At 42.8% G+C, this 23,410-nt stretch overlaps 1 protein-coding gene across 1 annotated transcript in view; it reads left to right on the forward strand.

Annotated features, from left to right (window-relative positions):
• The first annotated feature begins 32 nt into the window (after positions 1–32).
• Positions 33–23,410, forward strand: part of PLCXD2 (phosphatidylinositol specific phospholipase C X domain containing 2) — a 52,108-nt gene continuing 28,730 nt past the window's right edge. The window contains exon 1 of the mRNA XM_061389689.1: positions 33–765. Within this exon, the coding sequence (XP_061245673.1) occupies positions 606–765 (160 nt within the window). The 5' untranslated portion in view covers positions 33–605. The remainder of the gene's footprint in view (positions 766–23,410) is intronic.

Genomic DNA, 23,410 nt, shown 5'->3' on the forward strand with positions numbered 1-23,410 from the left:
TTGCCCGGCAAATCTGCCCGGCACTGCCGGGCGGGGCCGCCGGGAGTCCGGGTGCCGCCGGTTACACTTCTGAGCGCCTTCTGGAAGCCACAGGGCAGGGGGAACAGTGCGGAGGAGCCGGAGGAGGGAGATCAGGCAGGTCCAGCTTATTTGCCAACCCAGTGGCACTCATAAAAGCGTAAATCAAGCTGAGGATGGTGCGTCCGGGCGCTCACGAGTGTATAGACACACCGGCGTGTCTATGTGTCGTGTGGGCACCTGTCGTGTGAGTGGCTCCAGGAGTGGCTGCTCGTAGGACGTTCAGTTTCTGTCAGATTTATTTCGAGGGGCCTAACGTTCCCCCGGTCCAGAGGGGGAGCGTAAGAAGTTTAAGGAAGCTGGGTCTGATCAGATTAAGGGAACAGCGGCTGGGTCGGTGAGCGTGGGGACTGCGGGTGCTGGGGGCTAAGGAATCTCGTCCTTGCCCCGCGTCTTTCTGGGGCACGAAGGCCTTCGGGCAAGAGTGGCGTGACAAAGGTGGCTGGAGATACTGGAGAACCTGGGCGATGATGATCGCTGAATGAGTGGCACTGGGCTGAGCTTGAACAGCTGACTGACAGAAAGGGATGCTAGCATTTAGGAAGGTAAGAAGGAAACTCAGAATGGGGACCATCTGCTCCCCCAACCCCAGCGGGACAAAGACATTGGAGGTCTGCAATGCCGACTGGATGGCCTCACTCCCTTCTCACCTCCACAACGTCCCCCTTTCCAATCTGGCAATTCCAGGTATTCTTCTATTCCTACTTGTACCCACTCTGTTTGTTTCTGCCATTTTAGTGTGGTTAATGGGTTGGGCTGCCTTTCTATTGTGCTGAGAAAATAATTGTCACTGACCTTAACTAAACCTCTTTTTATTTCCAACTAAAAGCTTAACATTGAAGCAGCTCCTGTAAAGAGATTTAAGTACACTGCATCATTGGCAAAAAGGGACTTGAGAATGGAAGCCCCATTTTTGGTTTGTTTGTTTGGGTCTTTTTGTTCTGTTCTTGAATAGACTTAATTCTAAGAACATTACCTTCTTAGTGTTGGGGCCAGGGTATGTGAGAGATGTGTTTCCTTGAATCACTCAAAATAAAAAGGAGAGATCAAGGTAATGAATAAAAAGTCATGAACAATTTTAGATCTGGATCAAAATTAACACTGTAAAGTGTTTTCTTTCTCATTTATCTGACCTTGCATAGTGGAGAAACAAGAAACAGATTAGCATTTAAGAAGAGATTCAGAACTAGGACTGAGTATCCAAACACATATTATTGTTGTTGGAAAAGCCAGAAATAGAGAACACAGGTGTTTGTCACAGCCAGTCATTAGGTGTGATGAAGAAGTGGTGTTTGAAGCTTTGTCTATATATACACAGGTGTCTGCCTGGCTGATCTAGAACTGAAGGCTTGGAACCCACTTCTGCACCAGCCGCTCTCCCTCCTGGGGGGTTTGTACTGTGACAACACTCTCATTAGATTTGTCCTTTTCCTTCCATCCAAAAGCTGATTGAAGCTGGGTTTCCAGGGAAGGAGGTTGACTACAGTAATCCTGGTATTGTGTGCTGGGCAAGGTCTAGATTCTGATACTTGGAAAGCACTGCTAGGAGCAGGGGAGTGGACCACTGCCAATCCTTTCTCTCACCTGGAGACATAACAATTGCCTTCATCCCTAGACTACCAGGCAAACTCCCAAACATCCCTGGGAGCAGTCTGCCTTTTGGTGGCAGACAGGATGACCTCATGCAACCCCAGGCCTTTGCTTTCTATGCATGAGAAAGAGTTGTGCCGGCTTCAGGTGCAGCCTTCCCTGAGTCGCCTCTTCTTTTGGAGGTCTTCCAGGTTCATCGTCTTCATAGGCTCTTGTTGCTTTTGAGCAAGGAGAGGGTTGCTAGATCTCTTTATGGTTATGATCACTTGTGTTTTATCAGCATTGACTATGGCTCTCTGGGAAATATCAGACGGTGGTGCTTCAGAACAGGTCTTTTCCTTGTTTAATTGACGCCTGTGGAGTCATTGCTGAAATGATGCACAGGCCTCTTTCAACATGAGTCATTTGTCTTTAGGCTTTTTGATGGAATGTTTTGTCAGGTGGTACAGCAAATAGAATGTGTTTGCAAACAGAATGGCATCTTAGGCAGGCACAAAATGACTCTGTCGTTTGGGGCATGTCCGGGTAGGCTGTACTTCCTGCTGTACTTTTGACGGTTCAGACCACAGCAGCAACTCTGCCCATGATGTGGCTGGGTACTCTGACCCTATGACTCCAGAAAGGAGCTGGGCATTTGTTCTTAATTTGTAGGGTTTCTCCAGTTACTAGAATTGCCAGAGTTAGCAAATAGTGGGGCCTTCTGCTGTAACTGGAAATTCTGTGGTTATCCACCGAGGGGGCACAGAAATTTGCTCAGCCACTGCTTTGTGAAGTCCTGTCCGTCTAAACAAACAAACAAAAAAAGTGTCCTTGACTGCTCAAAAGATACTGACTCATTGCTGTGAATGTCCTTTTCCCAGCAGCGGATGGGACATGAGTGTATGCAAAAATATAAAGCTCAGAAGACGAAAATCACATATTAAATGCTAGCCATTTGTGAACCCTTTCCCCCTTCTCCCCCGGCCCCTGCACCCCTGCCTCGATGCTGGTTCTCCTTTGTCTACCTTGAGCTTCATATTCCCCAGCTAAGGACTAGCAGTCGAGTTCTGCCAGGACTTGTTGAGAGATTCTGGAATATAGACAGCCATTCGGGAAGTGGAGGCCACCATCTTCCTCCCTGTTCCTCTTTTCCTTCTCCCTCATCATCACCTTCATCATAATAATTATTATTCACTGAGCACATGCACACAGCACTCTCTGGCATATATTACCTCAAACCCTTACACCTCCAAGATGGGTAGTAACCTCATTTTAGAAATAAGAAAATTATTGTCCAGAGAGATTAAGTAATTTTTTTCAAGATCACACAAGTAACAAACAGTAGAAGTAATATTTAAGCTCCTATGTAGCTGGCTCCAAAACCCATGCACTCTCCCTGTGCCCCTAAGGAGGCCCTGGGAAGTTCAGAGCAGCTAGAGGGAGGGAAGGGGGAGAGTTCTGTAACTGCAAACTAGTTTTCAGACTGTCCTCTGCAACAAATGAAAGAATTTTTAAAACTGGGTGATTTTTTTATCTGACCAATTATATATCACTGTCTAGCTAGATATATACATAGATATGTATACATATTATATATCTATTATATATATATATATCAATTCAGTCGCTCAGTCGTGTCCGACTCTTTGCAACCCCATAAACGTCAGCATGCGAGGCCTCCCTGTCCATCACCAACTCCCAGAATTTAGTCAAACTCATGTCCATCGAGTTGATGATACCATCCAACCATTTCATCCTCTGTCGTCCCCTTCTCCTCCTACCTTCAATCTTTCCCAGCATCAGGGTCTTTTCCAATGAGTCAGTTCTTCACATCAGGTGGCCAAAATACTGGAGTTTCAGCTTCAACATCTGTCTTTCCAATGAATATTCAGGACTGATTTCCTTTAGGATTGACAGATTGGATCTACTCACAGTCCAAGCGACTCTCAGGAGTCTTCTCCAACACCACAGTTCAAAAGCATCAGTTCTTCGGTGTTCAGCTTTCTTTATAGTCCAGCTCACAACCATACATGACTACTGGAAAAACCATAGCTTTGACTAGACAGACTTTTTTTAGTAAAGTGATGTCTCTGCTTTTTAATATGCTGTCTAGGTTACACACTAATGTATGTGTGTGTTGTTGTTTAGTCACTAAGTCATGTCTGACTCTTTGCAACCCCATGGACTATAGCCTGCCAGGCTCCTCCATCCATGGGATTTTCCAAGCAGGAATTCTGGAGTGGGTTGCCATTTCCTTCTCCAGGGGATCTTCCCAACCCAGGAATCGAATCCGTGTCTCCTGCATTAGCAGGCAGATTCCGCAGAGCCACCTGGGAAGCCCCATATATATCCCTGTCCAGAAACAGAAGCCAGTAATATATCCCCATTTGGAACTGGAATCCAGCAAGTTTTAAATTCAAATGTAGTGCTTAGACCTATTCTGTATGTGCACATGTGCTTGTGTGTGCCAACTCAGGGTGTCTGTACTATGGGTCAGCTCTGTCAGGGTGGCAGTGGGGCAGCAGTGACATGGGAAAGGGCAGGGAAAAGGCGGGGGTTCTGACCTTAATAGAAGAACTGGGATGGAGTTCAATATGTCAGATTTGAGTGCATCTATTGCATTTGCCTAAATCGCGATGGGAGAGAACAAGCGTGAACGTGCATCTCTCAGCAAAGCCTTGATGTGTTATTTTGTGCCCAAAACTGTTAAGAACACCTGTTAATGACCAGTTTCACCCAGACATATTGACCTATCTTGGAGAACCTCAAAACAGTTCTCCCTGCCAACTGCATAGAATAATTTGAGACCTTAAGGGTGAAAAGTCTGGAAAAGTCAGATTTTTTTAATTAAAGCTTTAAACTCTACAAACAATTTTGTTCATGTTAGTGAAAGCATGATTTTTTTCTATGGACAATGGACTGATAGGAAAATTTTTCTCTATAATGTCTGTGGTTTCCAATGAATTCTTCTCTATGTATTTCAGTGTTATTTCTTTTTTAAGAAACCATGTTTTCTCTCTTTTAAAAAATAATATATTTGGTCTATTGGAAAGAATGTTGACTATAAGGGTCTGGAAATTTGATATTGTTGATTCTGGCTGTTTGATACTGTAGAAGTATCTGAATTTCTTAGGTCTTAGTTTCCTCATTTGTAATTAAGATGCTGGATTAAATGAAATTTAGAAATTGAAAGCGAAAACCCTTCAGTCATGTCCAACTCTTTGCAATCCCATGGACTGTAGCCTGCCAGGTCCTTTGTCCATGGAATTCTCCAGGTAAGAATACTGGAGTGGGTAGCCATTCCCTTCTCCAGGGGATCTTCCTGACCCATGGGTCGAACCTGAGTCCCCTGCCTTGCAGGCAGGTTCTATATCTTCTGAGCCACCAGGGTAGAGTCCTTTCCAAATTAAAAATTCTTTGATTAGTTTGAAAGTTTTTTGTTTCTTTTTTTGCCTGTTCACCTACAAACATAGAAAAATGACTAGTTCATTTTTGTGAAGGTTATTTTTTATGCCAATTCAGAACAAGAAATGATTTTTGGCATGTGCAGACAAGGACTCACAATTGCTAGAATGAAGCAAAGTCTTCTCACTTTAGCATCATAAAACAGACCGTAGAGTAGTTCAAATTGTACATACTCTGAGTACATTTAAAGAAATCTCATGCTCAGGCCTGTGGGAGAATCAGGCATCAATCCTACTGTCAAACAAGCTTACAACTTAGAGATTTTACACATACACACACACACAAACACACACGTGTATCCACCGTACACAATTTTAAAAAACTAATTGGGTTAAATATTAAAGCAGAGATGTAAATAGTGTTACAGATGCACATAGAATGGAAGGATTAATTTCAGCTTTTAAGAGTAGCAACTAGGTCTTCCCTGGTGGCTCAGACGATGAAGAGTCTGCCTGCAGTGTGGGAGACCGGGGTTCAATCCCTGGGTCAGGAAGATATCCTGGAGAAGGGAATGGCAGCCCATTCCAATGTTCTTGCCTGGAGAATCCCATGGACAGAGGAGACTGGTGGGCTATAATCCATAGAGTCGCAAAGAGTTGGACATGACTGAGCACATAGAATGAAGAGATTAATTTCAGCTTTTAAGAATAGAAACTACTTTCTTGAAAAAAATGACATTTGACCTGGAATTTGAAGAATAGTCAGAATTTCAAGAAATATGGCCTGGGGGGGTCAGGGTAGGGAAGAGAGCTTTCCATTTGAAATAAAGCAGTTAAGCTTAGGAATGGAGGTATATTAGGGAAATGGCTAGAGGACTGCCTTTGCTGCCCCTCAGGAAGGCTTTGTTAACATCTTTATCATTGTACTTCTCCATCCATCTTCTTCCGCATCATCTGGGTACAACTTGTGTACAGAGAATATGGCTTATTTCTTTACAATCCTAAGTCCTAGCACAGGATAGCAGCTCCATCACTGATAACCATTGAGTCAGTCGTTTAGTGCATGGAACAGGACAGTAAGAATTCTGGAGAAGTGGCTTGCAGCCCCCATCATGTTCACCTGTGATCAGAGCTAAGCTGAACGGATAGGTTAGGTTCACCTTCTGTGAATGCCGTATGCAACACTCTGAATATTTTCCAATCGGTTTCTTGTTATCTTTGCACAATATTACTGTAGCTCGAGATAAGGCTCATCACTGAGCCGCATTGGCCATGGAAATTCTGAGTCAGAGTCAGATGGTCTGCAGGATCAGAAGCAGGTCTCTGGTGTCACTCTGCCCCGGAAACAGTTCTTTCACCCCGAATCCTTTCTGTCTTCCCTCTGCCCTGGTCAGACGTGAGCATCTCATGTTTCCAGTGTGGCTGCAGCCTCAGCCTGCTCTCCTTTCTTGTTCACTCTTCCCCTTCCTTCCACTGACCTGGCCTGTGTCCCAGCCTCTCCCTTTCCAGCACCAGCCCTCGTGCAGACCTCACTGCCCTCAATTCCCAGAGCGTTCTCTGCTCTCACCTGGCGGATGATATGCCCTCCTCTCCTCTTTCATCCTTCTGGAATCCTGTCCTTTTCCTATGCAGTCCTGCCTTTGACTACTTGGCAGTTTCTGTAGCTCTTCTCCTGTGGCCCCACACTCACTTTCCACATGTGTGCAGGGAGACGGAATCCCTATGAGAGCAGAACAGAGGGAATCATTACTCCAGTCCTGCATCTGGAAGTTGGATCAGGTCTGGTGCATCTCACCAGGATGGGGACCCAAAATGGCGCAAGATCTACTGTGGAACCAGAAGGATATGTTGGTGCCACTCTGGGGATATCACAAACCATGAGCTGGCCCTAGAAGAGACTCATCTGCCTACAGAGGCTGTGGAATCGGAGGCTGTGGAAAACCAAGGACTAAGGGCTGACCCAATCAAGAAAAAAAAAAAAATCACACACAGCCAAAATCGTATCTTAAGTGGGAACACGTTTTTGTTGCCATCGTGTTTCCTTTTTTTCTTCCAGGTGGTCATGGTGAGGAATAAAAAGAGGCTGTGATTTAGTGTTTGTATTAGTAGGTTTCTCTTCTAAGAAGGTTCATCACTTCCTGAGATCCTTTCCCTGCCCCAGTCACACGAAAGCCACAAGAAATTCAGGAATCACACATATCTGTAAGAAGTAGAACCACGGGTTGGTTTGGAGTATGAATGCTAAAGCCACACTGTCTGGGTTTGAATCCCAGCTCTGCCCCTCATGACTGTGACCTTGAGCAAGTTACTTAACCTGTGTCTCAATGCTCACTAGTATCTCTTCAAAACAGAGATAATAGTGGCACTACTTCATTTGGTTAACTTGAGAATTTAAATAAATTCATAGAGCATGCTAAGAACAACATCTGTCACAAAATAATGCATATTTTTTAAAAAATTAGTCACGGTAGTCATTTATTGAAAGCCTGTGTCGGGAATGGACAGCAAAAAAGAGTTGTAAAATGCAGTCTGTTCCTTCAGGTAATTTGCAGTCTTGTTAAGGGGTTGACCTTCCAATTAAGCCATGTGGCTCCATGTTCTCTGACCAGATCAGGGTAACTTGAATGGTCATCCCTTCAAGGGGACTTGGAGTTAAGGGAAGGCTACCTGGTGGGTAGCCCAGATTGTGAGTATCAAAGGAGACTTAAATGCAGTCTGTGGGGAACAGATCAAGAGAGCCAGAAATCCTCTTCAGCTACTTTATCCCCCTATCCCAAACTTTGTCGTCTCCAGCCATCCAAAGCCTTTGGGAAATTTTGACCATGTTGCTAAATGTGCTTCTGCTTTCCTCTTGGCCCCAGAACTTACACTCCTAACCCAGTCATTTTATCACCAGATGAAGAGTAGGAATATTGCAAAATGTTTTCCTTTAAACAAATCTTTTTACGTATTTTATAACACCTTCCCCGGCAGTGGAAGGCTTCCTGATCCCTCCAAACATATGCATCATCCACATGCAAATGAACACATACCACCCATCACCACACCCACACACAGTGCACACACACTGAGCCATGCCCTGAGCCTCACCCTCAGGAGCCCCAGTTCTAGTGCCTGCTATTGCTTCCCCTTTCTAAAAATCCTGCAAGACATGCCCACTGACATTTCAGATCCTGTGAGCCTGCTGCTGTCACCTGCATGCTACTGTTTCAGACAAGCTTCTGAGGCTGGGGATTTGGTTTCTGACACGGGCTCTTTCCTGATTTCTGCTCCATGTGACAGGCTGGCTCCACAACTGTCCCTGACCTCTAAGAGCTTTTAGGTACATGCACACTAGAGGGAATGGTCGTGAAGTGCTTTAGCTCCTGTAACTTTGCCTTCGAGAAAAGCACAAACCACTTTGTAAATGCTGACTAACCCTAATTAGAGTTTCATACCCGGCCTGCAGAGGAGGGATTATTTATAGAAATTGTAATAGGTGGGTGTATTTGTGTGTGTGAAAAGAATTTGAACACACGTCAAGAACCAAATTTAGGTGTAGGAGACCTGTGACTAAATCTGTCTGAGTATTTATACACACATGGTGAGTAGGAGTTCTTCCACCTTCTCACATCTATAGAAATGTGGGAGTTAGGTTGCTGAATGCCAGTGAGGCTCAAACAGTCCCTGGGAGGATGGCATTAGTAGATCTCTGGGCAGCTCCCAGGTCACGTGGGTTGGCCACAGAGCCCTATACCACTCTCAGGGGATGTCTAGCTCGTGTTATCTATGAGACATCAACAGTCTTTTTTGGATTCCTTGGCTACTAAGCAGTTGACATTTTCTAAGAGAATAACAGGGTTTTGAAAAATAATTTCCAATTATTCTAGAACTACTGGCTGGAGGGCATTATGTCTTCTCAGAGAATATTCTATCAGTACTTTTTTTTCCTCTGTACAGACCTAACAAAATCTAAGTAAAGAAAAAAAAAAAAAAAGGAAGCAGTTGTACCTTATAATGCAAATGTCTTGGAGCTTGGAGGTGTCTGCAGTGATGGTGAGAATGGGACATCCTAGACTCTGGCAGACTGAAGGCTTATATACTGAAAGCAATATGCTAAAGTATTGAAGCCAGGCAAAAACACATGCTGAACAGATAAAGGTGAAGGCAGCATCCATCTGTCCATTCCTCCCTCCCTATTCTCTCTCTCCCTTCTCCCCTCCCTTCCTCTCTCCTTCCTCCCTGGTTTGAGTTTAAGAGATTGCCCTGGCAGGAGGTATCTGCATAGACCCTCATAGGAATAATATGAGCACATCGTGTCAGTTTAGCTAAAAAATATTACTGGTGCTTGTTTGCTCATTTTGCTTCTCATTACCTGTATTTTTAAAAAGTTATTTATTTAGAAGGAAAGTATTCAAAGGATATTTATAAAGTGGCCCTTTTGTGTCAGGTACTGTGTTAAATTAGGTGATAGATAAATAAGATTATTCTCTCTGCTCTTAATGAAGTTCTGATCATAAAAGTAGAAAGCCAAAGTTCAAACATTAGGGATAAAAATACACAGGGCACAAAAACACTCAGAAAACCAACACATTATTGGTAGGAGGAGGAAAGCTTGGTAGATTGGACTTCCAAGAGGAGATCACCCTTGGGTTGATATAAAGAGTATAAAGAGCAATGAGTGTGTATCCAGTTGTTACAGGTAGAGAGAAGAATGATGCAGTGCAGGGGTACCAAGGACTGGGAGATAAAGTTTCCTTGAGGAAACCCAAGCATTGATTTCATTTAAACAAAGTAATGGAGATAAGGCCGGGAAAGTAGGCTAATGAGCCTTATGTGTCATGCCAAGATGAAACATTAAATGTTATCCCAAAGGCAAAAAAGCAGCTAGTTAAAGACTTGATCAGGAATGGATTAGAAACCCTAAGATAACTGCATAGGATGAAGAGAAACAAAATGACCCATTCATTATTAGGGCTGCTGAGGGGTAATATGAGAAATTCATTATCTCTTTCAATCTACTTAATACATATGTGTTGATTATTTTCCATATGCCAGGTCCTCTCCTGGGCACTGGTGATTCAGTGATGATCAATACAGACATGGCTCCTGCCTTCAGAGAACTTACAGTATAGCTGGAGAAATGGGCATTTAATCAAACAGTTATAATACAATACGCTATGTAAGATGATGAGGGAGGTAAAGATTGCTGTTGATACAGCAGGGATATCTTAACAGGGAGACAGGGACACCCCCAGAAGAAAGTGATGAATACACTGTAACCTGAAGAACACATCAGAATAAGCCCCTAGGATAAGAGGAATAAGGCTAGAGTATCCTAGGAGATGAAACAATATGGGTGAAGACCTTGAAGAAAGAAAATGGCCCATTTAACAAACCCAGATAGTTCACTCTAGTTTACTGTAGGCAAAGAGGAGGGGCCAGGAGGAAAGTGACAGATACCGAGAGGTCTTGGAAGCCATGTTAAGGTGATTTGACTGTATAGTCACTCAGTCATGTCCAGCTTTTCAACCCCAAGAACTGTAGCCCACCAGGCTCCTCTGACCGTGGAATTCTATGGACTGTAGCCCGCCAGCCTCCTCTGTCCATGGAATTGTCCAAACAAGAATACTGGAGTGGGTAGCCATTCCCTTCTCTAGGGGATCTTTCCAACCCAAGGATTGAACCATTATATTTATATATATGTGTGTGTGTGTGTATACATATTTAGATTTCAACTAAAATTTTGCTTTCAAGAAAGCTATCCTGAACTTCTAGTCATACATAAGTGACCCTCGCAACCCTCCCAAACTTGTTTACTGTTCTGCTTATTCTGTAAGAATTCTGTCATTTCTGGTTTCATTCTTTCCCCTACCATGTTGGCAGCTTGCAGTGGGAGAGGGAAAGTTAGCTTTGTGTACCGCACCACAAACCAACTGTGAAATGGAAACTTTTTATTAATAGTTACATTACCACATTATCAAATACCATTTATTTTACACATTGACATCTAGGGTTACACCAGGAGGCTTAGTAAAAGCGGGAGAATTTTGCAGTTGAGTATTTAATCTAATTTTTCTCCTACTCTGAACATTTTCCTGTTCTCCCTAAACCTTCATATTATTCTTTCTTTTGTGTTGAAAGGAAAAGTTGTTAAAGTATGATTATCCCAGAACTGAGAAGCCTCATCAGAGCATGACCAAGTGCCCCTTGTGAGGTGTTATTTCACCAAAAATTATGCCATCTGTTCAGAGACAGAGCAGCGTTGTAATTAGCAAGATAGAGGAAGAATTTCTTATTAATGAATTATCTCTACAATATCTTATTTGGATATTAGTGTCTAATGGACATTTAAGGAAGAGAAAGTCTTTCGAAGAAAGATAGATACCCATCTATATAAAATGCCTCCCATACATGGAATTGAAAAACACTTTGACTTGCATAAATCATAGGATATTTGGAGACTGTCTCAGGCAATGAATTCCTTGATCCCCTGCAGAGTTCTTAGGAGGCTTGGCTCCCCCTTGAGCCCCACAAGGACATCTCCAGGCCAGAATGGGACTGTCTGGACAGGCCTTTGAACCAGAGAAGCTTTACTTGCATTTGTTGTTATATATAAATATTTCACTTGACAACATTCCAGGTCTGAAAGCACCATGAGAACCCCTGATTTATTTCAGTTTTCTCTAGCTTATCAAGCCACTTGGGCTAGACCAGGAGCAGCTCTCTGGATTCCCAGACTGAGGTCTGTTCTTAGATGATGGCATGCCCTTTGGCTTCTCAGAACATGAAAAATATGTTGATCTACGTCCTCTGCTTCCAAATGTTCTGCCTTGCTTCAAAACACAGTTGCTTTTTTGCATGGTAAATAAATATGAATTAAATAGGCAACTGATTAAAAATTAAATTGGCTACATGGCCCTCTCAAGTTTTGCTGAAAGTATAATGGTTATTTTTAATACTCTCCCACATGCCCCATGGAAGATGATCAAGTATGATGGATCAAGTTTATCCCATTGGGTTGGCAAGCTTTAAAGATATTATTCATTGGTTTGGGAAACTGCTAAGCAGTCCCCTGATCATGAACCTCGGATCTGTGTTGGCTCTATTTTGTATATCCTAAAGATGCCTCAGCCTTTCCACCCTTATCAGAATGGAATCAAGTTCTCTATGAATGTGGATTGCCCCCCCCACCCCTCCTCCAAGGACCTAATTTAGGTACATAAGATAGGAAGCCCCAAGGAGATGTTATTAAAAGATAATTTACATGAGCTTAAGTTGCAGGAAATCTACTCTCTGGGACTTTTTCTTTTAAATTGTGAAGTACCATATTTTATTCTAGCTGTTCCTTTCATCATCCCTTCTGGTTTATTTCTGTCCTCTGTGTTTTCTAACACATTCCTCTTCATTGACCCAGATAACTCAAGCTAGAAGGACACATAGAGATAAATGGAGCTGGGGATATTCAGGTGCTAGGGGAGGGAAGGTGCAGAGAGTGAACTCTACCTGTTTAAAGAAGATGGATGGACCAAAGAGAAGTTTGGGAAAGGATGAGGAGATCTAGGCTCATCTGCCTTCAGCAAGCCTTTAAAGAGCTGTTCACTCAAACAGGCATGCTTGTACTTTGTCTGTGTCAGATCAGATCAGTCGCTCAGTCGTGTCCGACTCTTTGCGACCCCATGAATCTCAGGACGCCAGGCCTCCCTGTCCATCACCAACTCCCAGAGTTCACCCAAACTCATGTCCGTCGAGTCGGTGATGCCATCCAGCCATCTCATCCTCTGTCGTCCCCTTCTCCTCCTGCCCCCAATCCCTCCCAGCATCAGGGTCTTTTCCAATGAGTCAAATCTTCACATCAGGTAGCCAAATTACTGGAGTTTCAGCTTCAGCATCATTCCTTCCAAAGAACACCCAGGACTGGTCTCCTTTAGGATGGACTGATTGGATCTCCTTGCAGTTCAAGGGACTCGCAAGAGTCTTCTCCAGCACCACATCAAAAGCATCAATTCTTCAGTGCTCAGCTTTCTTCACAGTCCAACTCTCACATCCATACATGACCGCTGGAAAAACCATAGCCTTGACTAGATGGACCTTTGTTGGCAAAGTAATATCTCTGCTTATAGGGCTTAGATAACACTCTGAAAGAGAATATGCTGGCTCTTTTCATGTCTCCAGTCTTCCTCTCCCATTTCACCCTTCCTCCCAAGACCCCCACTTCACTTAGCTAATTACAATTCATCCTGCAAGACACAGCTTGAGAACTACTTCTGGGCACACTTCCATAATAGAACACGTTATATGTCATTGGGACCTGTGTTCCACTCACTCTACACAACTGCATCTTGTCATCTCTATATACTCAGTGTCTATGTACTTGTTCAAAGGAAGGTTCAAAGGAAAAAAGGGAGCAACTGAAATCAGAGAGAGACATGAAATCTTGAAACATCAAAAAAGAATTTTAAAAGCAGATGTTTCTTGTTAATTTAAAAAGAAACTAAGACACACAAAGTGAATAATAGTGCCTAAAGTAAGACAGAATCTATAACCGCATGGCAGAGTCTTCTCAAGGTGTCCCAAGGTGTTGTAGATAGGAGTAGTAGTATAGTGATAGGCAGAAGGAGAGCTTACTTATATAACACTTAGAAAGCACTTACTAGGCACCAGATAAGCTCTGCTTGATTTATATAAACCCAGTTAATCTTTACAACTCAGTGTTGTAAGTACTATCATTATCTCCATTTTTACAAAGAAAAAAATTGAGGTACAGAGAAGTTAAGCAAATTGCAAGAGAAATTCTGATAACAACCCTAGGATTGTAAAAACTTGGTCTTGCCAAATTCATTTAATTGCATCAGAATAAAAGACATCCGTAGAGTTGGAGATTGACCTAATGTGGGGCTGTAACTTCAGTTCTTTGTGCTGGGTGGAATAAAGGCCAGTGTTCTTTTCATCTGAGGCACATGTCTCCACGCCAGGCCTCTAATGCCTGAGTGCTCCTGAGCACAGTTGTGTTTGAAGGACTGCCTGCTCACCTGTTCCAGCTGAACAAGTTACTTTTAGTTTTTTTCCAAGACCTCACATCTAGGAGGCTTCTTCTGGACTCAGAACAAAAGCATCCAGTGGTTGAAGGGGACTGTGTAGTGATAACCCAGCAAGCCCCAGCAGAGAAAACATCTTTCTGCCTCTCGGCGGAAAGGTCAGCAGAGGCTTTCAGCAGGTGTGTGCTTGTCAGAACACTTGTCTCCCTGGGTGGGTGTATTTTCCTTCACTTTCCCTGCCATGTGCAATGTACAAACTTCCTTTAAACCCATCATTTTTTGTAACTTAGACCTCTTCTTGTTGGATTTCCCCACTCCTTTTTGCTTTTCCCCTGCAGAGCTCCTGACTTAGTCTGTCATTTACAGGAAAGAGAAAAATCCTCTTGTTTTGAGGGGATCTAGCTGAAGAGCATCCCTGAATCTCAGCCATTCAGCAATTTGTCCAATGAATCTTAAAATAACCCTGCCCTGTGAAAAATTTCAGCCCACGCTAGGTAATTAGGAAGGTGTTTTTCTCAAAGCCCCCACAATAAATTCCATAGAAACGTCCTACAAAGCAATCAAATGCCAGTTGATCTGAAGTAAAGGGAACTGTCACCTGAATGCTAGACAAGAAGCAAACTACTGGCCCATGTATTCAGCTGCATAGTGCAGATCTGTCCCTGCCAACCTGGGACAGAATTTCTCCAGCAAGTCTAAGATGAGCCAAAAATAAATACCACTGCCAGGCTTGGGAATGATTTGCTTTTTGCAAATAGATAAATCAATAAGGCCATTTTCAGTTTAAGTGTGCATGCTAAGACCCTTTAGTATCCGACTCTTTGCAGCAGGCTCTTCTGTCCATGGGATTCTCCAGGCAAGAATACTGGAGTGGGTTGCCATGCCCTCCTTCAGAGGATCTTCCCAACCCAGGGACCCAACCAGAGTCTCTTATGTCTCCTGCATTGGCAGGTAGGTTCTTTACCACTAACACCACCTGGGAAGCCCAGTTCAAGTATATCAAGTATGAAAGGAACATATCTTACTTCTTTGCAGTGCTTAATAATCCTTGTTAAAATAGGGTCATAAATTCCTTTAATTAATTGTTAATGAGTTAGGATCCTTCAATTCTTTAGACAGAAGAGATCCTAAAGCTCATTTCACTCACTTCCTAATTCTGCAAAGGGAGAAGTTGAACTCCAGTCTGAATCTAAACAAGTTCATACAGGTAATCAGAGCAAAACCCGCACTGGGATTCAAGGCTCAGAGGTGTGTTACCCGCAAAGAAAAAAAAAAAAAAAAAAGCTGTGTTCTCAAATCTAAGAGGGTTAGAGTGCCCTCTGGTGTTGCTACACAGAAACTTTTCATGTCTTTACAAAATTTAAAAATCACTTTAATCTCTCCACAAATTTTACTGCATTGGGGTGAGTGTCAGACATGTACCTCTGGAAACAAATCCTGTGATCACCATGTTATCAGAAGTAAATGCACAATGCATTTGACCTACTTCATCAGTAAAGATATGGAAACAATAACATCATCCCTAGAATGGTTTTGTATGGATTCAGGTCTGACAGACCTAGGTTTCTGTTCCAGGCAGCCACTGGCAATCTTGGTAACCTTGAACAAGCTGCTTAACCAGTCTGAACCTCAGTCCTCTCATTGGTAAAATGCAGATAATTCCTGCCCTGCAGGACTGGCAGAGACCAGATGAGATCTCTGACATTTGGTACACAATAAACAATAAATTGAAATTGTTAGTCATTTTCAAATGTGAGCCCTCACAAGGGATCAATCACCAGCAAGTTCATAATGAAGGAACTGAAGTGCAAACACCAGAGAGTGAACAGAATGTCCTTGTGATGTTTTTAGCTCTTGGAAAAAAAAGGTTTCCATGTGCCCGGAGGGTCAGAGGGAGTACATTTGTAAAGAAATGTATACTAAATGTATTTAGTACATATTTAGTACATTTAGTATGCAGACAAAGAATCTGCCTGCAATGCAGGAGACCTGAATTCAATCCCCTGGGTTGGGAAGATCCCTGGAGGAGGAAATAGCAAGCCACTCCAGTATTCTTGCCTGGCAAGTCCCATGGACAGAGGAGCCTGGTAGGCTACAGTCCACAGTGTCGCAAAGAGTTGGATACTACTGAGGGACTAACACATACCTTATCTTACATACTAAATATGTGATTCTTCCAAAATAAAATTTTCCTTTAGATGGTAAAGTTAAAATGGAGCTAGGCCCAATGGCTTTACCACAGATGGACTCTCTTGTAGAGGTAACACCTGTTCTTCAGCACTAAGCACCCAGCAGTCAAAGAATGCTCTAAAAGAAAATGTTTGAAAACCAGATCTTATTTAGGGCCTTGGTCCAGTTCTTTTAGGAGTCTTTATTTATTGAGAGGGTAGCCATATTAAAATCAGTAAAGAACAGAGGTGAAAAACAATAGCTGGATGAATTCATCCTTTGGTTTTCATTTCCCTTAACTCCTTACTTATGAAACAAGCTCTCTCAGCTTAAGTGTTCCTGCAAAAATGGCATTAAATCAAGTCCTTTTGCCCCAATGAACTTTCAAAGTTTCCCTCCTCCTTCCAGTAATCCTCACAGCCATCCTTTTCACACGTGGGCGGGAGATATCATTATGTACAATACAGGGAGACTTGACCTTTAAATGTCAATGGAAGTGGGGAGTCTGGGATTCTGTCAGTGTTTCTCTTGCACTAGCATTGGAGAGTTGAGAGAGACTGTCCAGAAGCTAAATGGGAAGCAGGTCAGGGCGAGAGAAACCGCTCACCCGTGCCTCTCTCTTTGTTTTCACCTGACCCGGGCGGGGGAGGGAAGACTGGACTGGACTCTGCCATCCACATACTTATCCTAGATACCACAATCGCTGGGAAGTGTATGTGGATTGTCGCACCGCAAGAGCAGATAAAGAGGTTGATCAGTTTTGTCACCTTGTCCCTGGGGTCGCTTATCCTTTTGGGGAATCTGTTACTTCATGTGAGACAAAAACAGCACGTGAGGCCAAGGTATTTATTATTGATGGAAAGTTCATCCTCGGGTTCCTTCATGGCCATAGAGGTGGAGCCTCTGGCACTGCTTCTGCCTGCTAGGTGGCGGATGCCCACGCGGCAGCCCTGCAACTACAGAGCGCTGTGGTCCCCGCTGCTCTCCATGCAGTGCAGTGCGCTGCTCTTGCTGAGCTCGCTTTGTGGGCATAAATCATTAGTCAGCCAATGATGAGGTGTTCCCAGGCTCATAACTTGGAAGTCTCCTCTTTGCGTGGATTAACTCAACAATACTCAGCAGCAGTTTTCCAGCTGCTGTAGTTACTGTGATAGCATTTGTGAAGCTCTCAGTTCCTGATGCTCATCTCATTTTCTACCTTATGCCTTTGTTCTTTTATACATCGTTTTTCTCCTCAGAATGCCCTTGAACATCTATATATCCTGCTTACTGATGCTTACATACTAGCCCCTGTGGTCGTTTCAACTCCAGCATACCATGAAAAAAGATTTTTCATGGAGGAAGCCCATCTCAACCTGAGGGAAGCCTCCCTCGGTTTTAATGACCCCCTCCCCACTCCCCAGGGAGTTCTGCCTGTTGGGCCCAGCACCGGGAGGGAGGGAGGAGGCAAGGAGGGATGGTTTGGGGGAAGAGGAACCCCGGTGTGACTGGGCCTGGAAAGCCGAGGACCCAGACAGGTGTTTGCTCCTGACTAGTTAATATCATGGCACCTCTCACATTGTCATTGAAAATATGTATTCGTGATTTAGGCCTTCCTGGTGGCTCAGTGGTAAAGAATCCACCTACCAGTGCAGGAGAGCAGGGTTTTGGCCCTGGGTAAGAAAGATTCTCTGGAGAAAGAAATGGCAACCCACTCCAGTATTCTTGCCTGGAAAATCCCATGGACCGAGGAAGCTGGTGGGCTACTGTCCATGGGGTCACAAAAGAGCTGGACACGACTGAGAGACTAAACAGCAACAGCAACAACAGAATTTGTGATTTAGCTATAGACCACATCTTTGGAAACTCCCCACGAGGTCTGCCCTCTGCCAGGCCTCTCCTCAGCCCGCTGCCCTAGGGTTCCCTGTTTCTCTCCCCTTCCTTTCTGGTCTCTCAGTCCCCCTCCCTTTCCTCTGCAGAACAGTTTAGGCCCTTGCAAGCTTCTGTCTCCAGATTTGCACACCCCCACCCGCTGCTTAGTACTGCTGCAAGTATGTCAAAAGCCATTAATACCAAAGATGAATCTTTTATTTGTGCCTCACAAACAAAAGATACCACAGTTATCAGGACTGCTCTGCTTAGAGGATAGCATGAACTGAAAATGACTTTTTTTTCTCTTATCACATGTTCATATTCAAAATAAAGAGTTTACTATGTGCTTTAAAGACAGCACACGCTCTCCCTTTCTCCCTTTTTTTAAACATCTTGCCCATTTTGTAAGGAGTCTCTGGTGAAAACCTACAACTGGCATCAAATTTGTAGAGATTATCCCAGCGATTCTTTCACATCCCTTGTTGCCAGGTCACTTCAGCCACTGCTCTGATACCATGCCCCTCAACACAGCTCTCCCAGGAAGCCCGTAATGGTGGTCAGGAGGCAGGAAGATGCCCGGGAGGAAGATGAGCTAGTGATAGCCTTCTCAAGAAGTGAGAGCCAAGTAGTGCTCCATCTGGAGTCTGGCTGTACCACGGCTCCCTGAAGGGCCAGAGAGGGGTCCCTCTGTGTTCTTTGTCACTGTGTGAGTCTGAGAGTGGACCCTGGCACTGAGGAAGTGAGCAGTTTCCAAGTGGCTATTCTTTGGAAACTTGACCTTGCTGATAAGCTCAATACAGAACTTGAGATATATGTTCCTAGTCATTTGTAAAACTAAGCAGTGGTCTCTCCAAACCTTAGAAGAATATCTAGAGCTCTTGATCAAATGATCCTAAGTGGGAATGTTTTTTATTATCTTAGTCTTAGTACTTTGGAAAAAAAAAATTTTTAATTTCTTAAAAAGCACAGGTTATTTAAAATGCGAACACTTTTAGTGAAATAGTGTATTTGAGCACCCAAAGCTCATTTTTCGCACATTTTCAAAGAAATACTGTTGAAAAATTCTTAGAAATTATATGAAAATAGTCTTCTGATCTCTATGTAAGTCAAGGCATACAATCTTCTTATTTTCTCAGAAAAAAATTGGCCCTTTGAAATGAATTAAAACGTCACCAGATTGTCTCCCAGAACTCTCCAAGATGGATGGACTGTATCAGGAAGAGGTGTTGTTCAGCCAGGCCTCTCATTTTCTGATCACAACTCCATTTGAGATCTGTTCTCTTTTCTTTTCCTCCTTAAGAGATGGGAGAACATTGCTTGTTTTCTTTGGCTTGAACACTTATCTTTTCTTTCTTTATAAAGCCTGGCTACTGCTCTCTTCTCTGCTGTTTGCACTGGTCATCACTGGATCTAGTTGAGTTTTTATTCCCACCCAGACTCCTGCTGCTTATCTGAATGATCTAGCTTCGTTCAGATACAGTGCAAGCAAGATTTTTGGTCTTTTGTGTTTGGGCACCTTTAATATCCTCTTGCTGTATTTTTTAGATGAGGAAGAGTCTTTGCAGCTAAGATATTATTCATTTTCCTGGAATAATTTTTGGTATGTATTTTACATTAATTTAGAAAAATAAACTTGACATTCAGTACCATTTCAGGTCCACTGGGTAACTGTCAAAATGGCTGCACCTGTTTTCTTGCAAACTGGGCAAATTCGCAATTTGTTGACAGGGTGTAAACTAATAATCAGTGAAAGAATGTGAAATTACAAATCAAACAAAAGTTCAAACTGAGATGAAAATATGCAAGCCCTAATTGGCCACTCTGACAATACTTAACAGAAAAATCATGTCGATTCATTATATGCTTTAAGACCAGGCTTGCAATGGGCAAAATCAATTTTATTTTGACAGACATATTAATAGTATGATGAAGTCCTGATAAAAATTGGGAGTTTTGATGGCTCTTTTAAAAAATAAGCTCAGAATAGTAATTGTCTTTAAAAGAAAATTTGCAGAATGATGATCATGTCTATTAGAAGCTCTTTATTGATATTAGTAAAAATATTTTTATGAAATAGTGGATTTCTCTCAACTCCTTTATATGTTTCCAAGTAAATGAAGCATGTTTTTTTTTCCTCCTGAATAAAAGTTTCTTCTGGGTTTTATTTCAGATGGGCCGTTTTAGTGTCAATATATACACAGAGACATGCACATAAATACTTTTGACACTGAGAGACCTTAGTTCCAAACCTCTGTAGATATCCCTACTATGAGGTTTTGCTATCTAAATGTTTGCCATAACAACTTATATAAGATGTATTTTACCTGGAATTCACTACCTGAATGAAAAAATCTCATAGTGAATTCACACGTGTGGCAGAGCAAAACATTCAAGTTGCAGGTGCATCCAGGCCAGGAGATGGAGAACGTGTCACATCCAGGGCCCAGCTGCTCTTTCAATAGGCTCAGCTGCGCATACGTGCTCTCAGCTTGCCGCATTACCAAGTGGAAATGTCTTCTAAGAAAGCCAAAAGCCTGTGAATAAAATCGGTGAACCCAAAAGGCCTGAAAAGCCTGTACGTGCAAAGAAAAAAAACGAAGTGATAAAACATGCTGAGAGAAGCGAACTGCACAAAGTGGCCATGGTCACGTCCCTAAGGACTATGCACTAATATTTTCAATATGTAAGAAAATTCAGGAAAAAGCTTCTGAAGAAAACTTCAGAAAAACTGGTGTTTGGTGTTCTAAATGCTTTCTATTATAGAAAGATTATTTATTCTTTATGTAAGTGTTTGAGTGTTTTTGTGATATTTATTAGAACTGATGAGCTTTCCAGGTGGCTCAGAGAATCCACCTGCAATGCAGGAAACGCAGTTTTGATCCATGGATCAGGAAGATCCCCTGAAGAAGGAAATGGCTACCCACTCCGGTATTCTTGCCTGGGACAGCCCATGGACTGAGGAGCCTGATGCACTGCAGTCCATGGGGTCACAAAAGAATCTGACACGACTTACTGACTAAAACAAACAATTAGAACTGATAGGGTTTTTTTGTTTTTTTTTTTTGATGGATTGGGAAAGTGTTACTGGTTTTTCCGTTTCCAGTTATGATTTATAGCTTTTCCAAAAATCTGCTGTCCAACAGGCTTTAAGCAATAGATTGAGTTTTTAATAGTATTTGTTTATTTGCTGCATTGGGTCCTAGCTGCGGCTCACAGCATCTTTTCACTGTGGCGCACAGGCTTAGTTGGCCTATGGCATGTGGATTCCTAGTTCCCCAACCAGGGACTGTACCCATGTCCTCTGTATTACAAGGCAGATTCTTAACCACTGGACCACCAGGGAAGTCCCTGGACTTGGTTTTTTTGTGTTTGTTTGTTTTTTTTCTATAGAAATGAGGATGTTTAGTTCTATGATATTAAAAATAAAAAGTTCAAGAGGAACCTTGAAACTTTCTCTCTTATATTTTCAAGTTGTATAGTCACTGAATTTATTTATTCTTGTTATTGACATAGGCACAAACTAGAGATTGTTTATAATTAACTTTTAGTGCCAATTTATGCTTAGCCTGTATAATACTGTGATTTGAATTTATTTCTTCTGATGTTAATTCTGGATGTAACCTAAAATAAATCCCTTAAACTGAAAACTTCATTTTTATTAGTTAATTCCCACAGCAGATCCCTGAATATGAATATTTAATGAGATTTCACAACATTATTTAAAAACTAGAATTATTTGTTTCTCAGGTCATGTCTTTCAAGTAGAAGATAACATAAATTCCTTAATAATGAAATAATAATAATAATATGTTGGAACTCATTCTGTTGGCCAAGGATTCTTCTGAATGCTTACCTGACGTAATCACTTGGCACTCACCACAAACCACTGATATTGGTGCTGTTGTGCCCACTTGACAAGTGAGAAACAAACAGCATTTCAGTGCCATAGCTAGTAAGCAGTGGAGCCATAGTCATGAATCTAGGCAGCCTGGCACCAGACCCTAGGCTCTTTATCACTGGGGGAACTTTTCATGTAGCCTATCCAGAGCTATAGTGATTCATCAAGTGAGGTCTCAGGACTCACCGTTGGTAAATCTCTTCTTCTTAAACCTGTATTTTGTACACTACAACTGGGTCCTTCAGGGCTGTGTAGGTGGAGAAATGACTTGGGAGATGCCTGGTGGGAATATTTAAAAGATAACTAGGAAAGAGAGAATTGAGTTGGTTCCTAACCCATCAGTGCTCTGGGGCAGGGAATGGGAAGAGGACCATCCACTTCCAGCTCACCTTTTGAATGGTGCCCTGTGGGAAACAATCACTGGTGGCATAGCAGACATGCCACTTAAGGATAAAAGAGGTTCGGGGTCAGAGATCCAGCCCAGACAAGTCAGCTGTCCATGTGACTACTAGGGAGTTCTGTCTGGAGTGCTGTTTTTCAGCCTGGTTTTCTTTATAACCATGCTAACGAGAACTTTGGGCCATTTCTATTCCTGCCCAGCGCCCCCACCCCCCAAACAATGACATTTTAATTCCACAGATACACTGCACGGTACATCTGTTTGGGTATTCTCTTCATGCTTTACCCATAAAAAGAAGGGTTTTTCATCCCCCCAAAACCAATTTTTGCTTCCTTGGGGCAGTGTCACCCCCACTGGGAACATGTAGCCTAGAGGCACCAATACGTTGTGTGATTTGAGTAAACACTGGGTGAGTGAGTGGCCTTCAGTAAGCAGACCTGGAAGGGGCTCATGAGCTTCAAGGTTAAAGGGCCCCTCGAGGGCAGGGTAGTACCTAAGGTAGGTGAGAAGAAATTTTCTTGAATATATGAGATCATGTGTTCTTTGACCTGGGTCATCATCCCCACCTCCCCAGATGCCACCCAGAGGTATGTTAAAGAAGATTTTCTCTATTCCTCATTGTTCAGTTGCCAAGTTATGTTGGACTCTTTGCAACCCCATGGACTGCAGCACACCAGGTGTCCCTGTCTTTCACTATCTCCTGGAGTTTGCTCAAACTCATATCCACTGAGTCAGTGATGCCGGCCAACCATTTCATCCTCCTCCCCTTATTCTGCACTTAACTCTTGTTTCATCCTTCCCTCTCTGTTTTAAAGTGGAGTCACTACATAATTGAAAATGCCATTGTGTTGTTGATGGTATGTATCATTTCATGGTGGTGACTTGAATTGTTTGTTTTATTTAGAGACCGGCTTCCCAAGAAGCTTGCTTTACACTCTTTTTAATTAAGTTCAGAAAAATGGCTACTATTCCAATTTGCCATAAATGGGTAATGAAAGTGCTTTAACTAAAAACTGTTGTGTGT

This window comes from Bos javanicus, chromosome 1, assembly GCF_032452875.1.
Source record: "Bos javanicus breed banteng chromosome 1, ARS-OSU_banteng_1.0, whole genome shotgun sequence".
Lineage (NCBI taxonomy): Eukaryota > Metazoa > Chordata > Mammalia > Artiodactyla > Bovidae > Bos > Bos javanicus.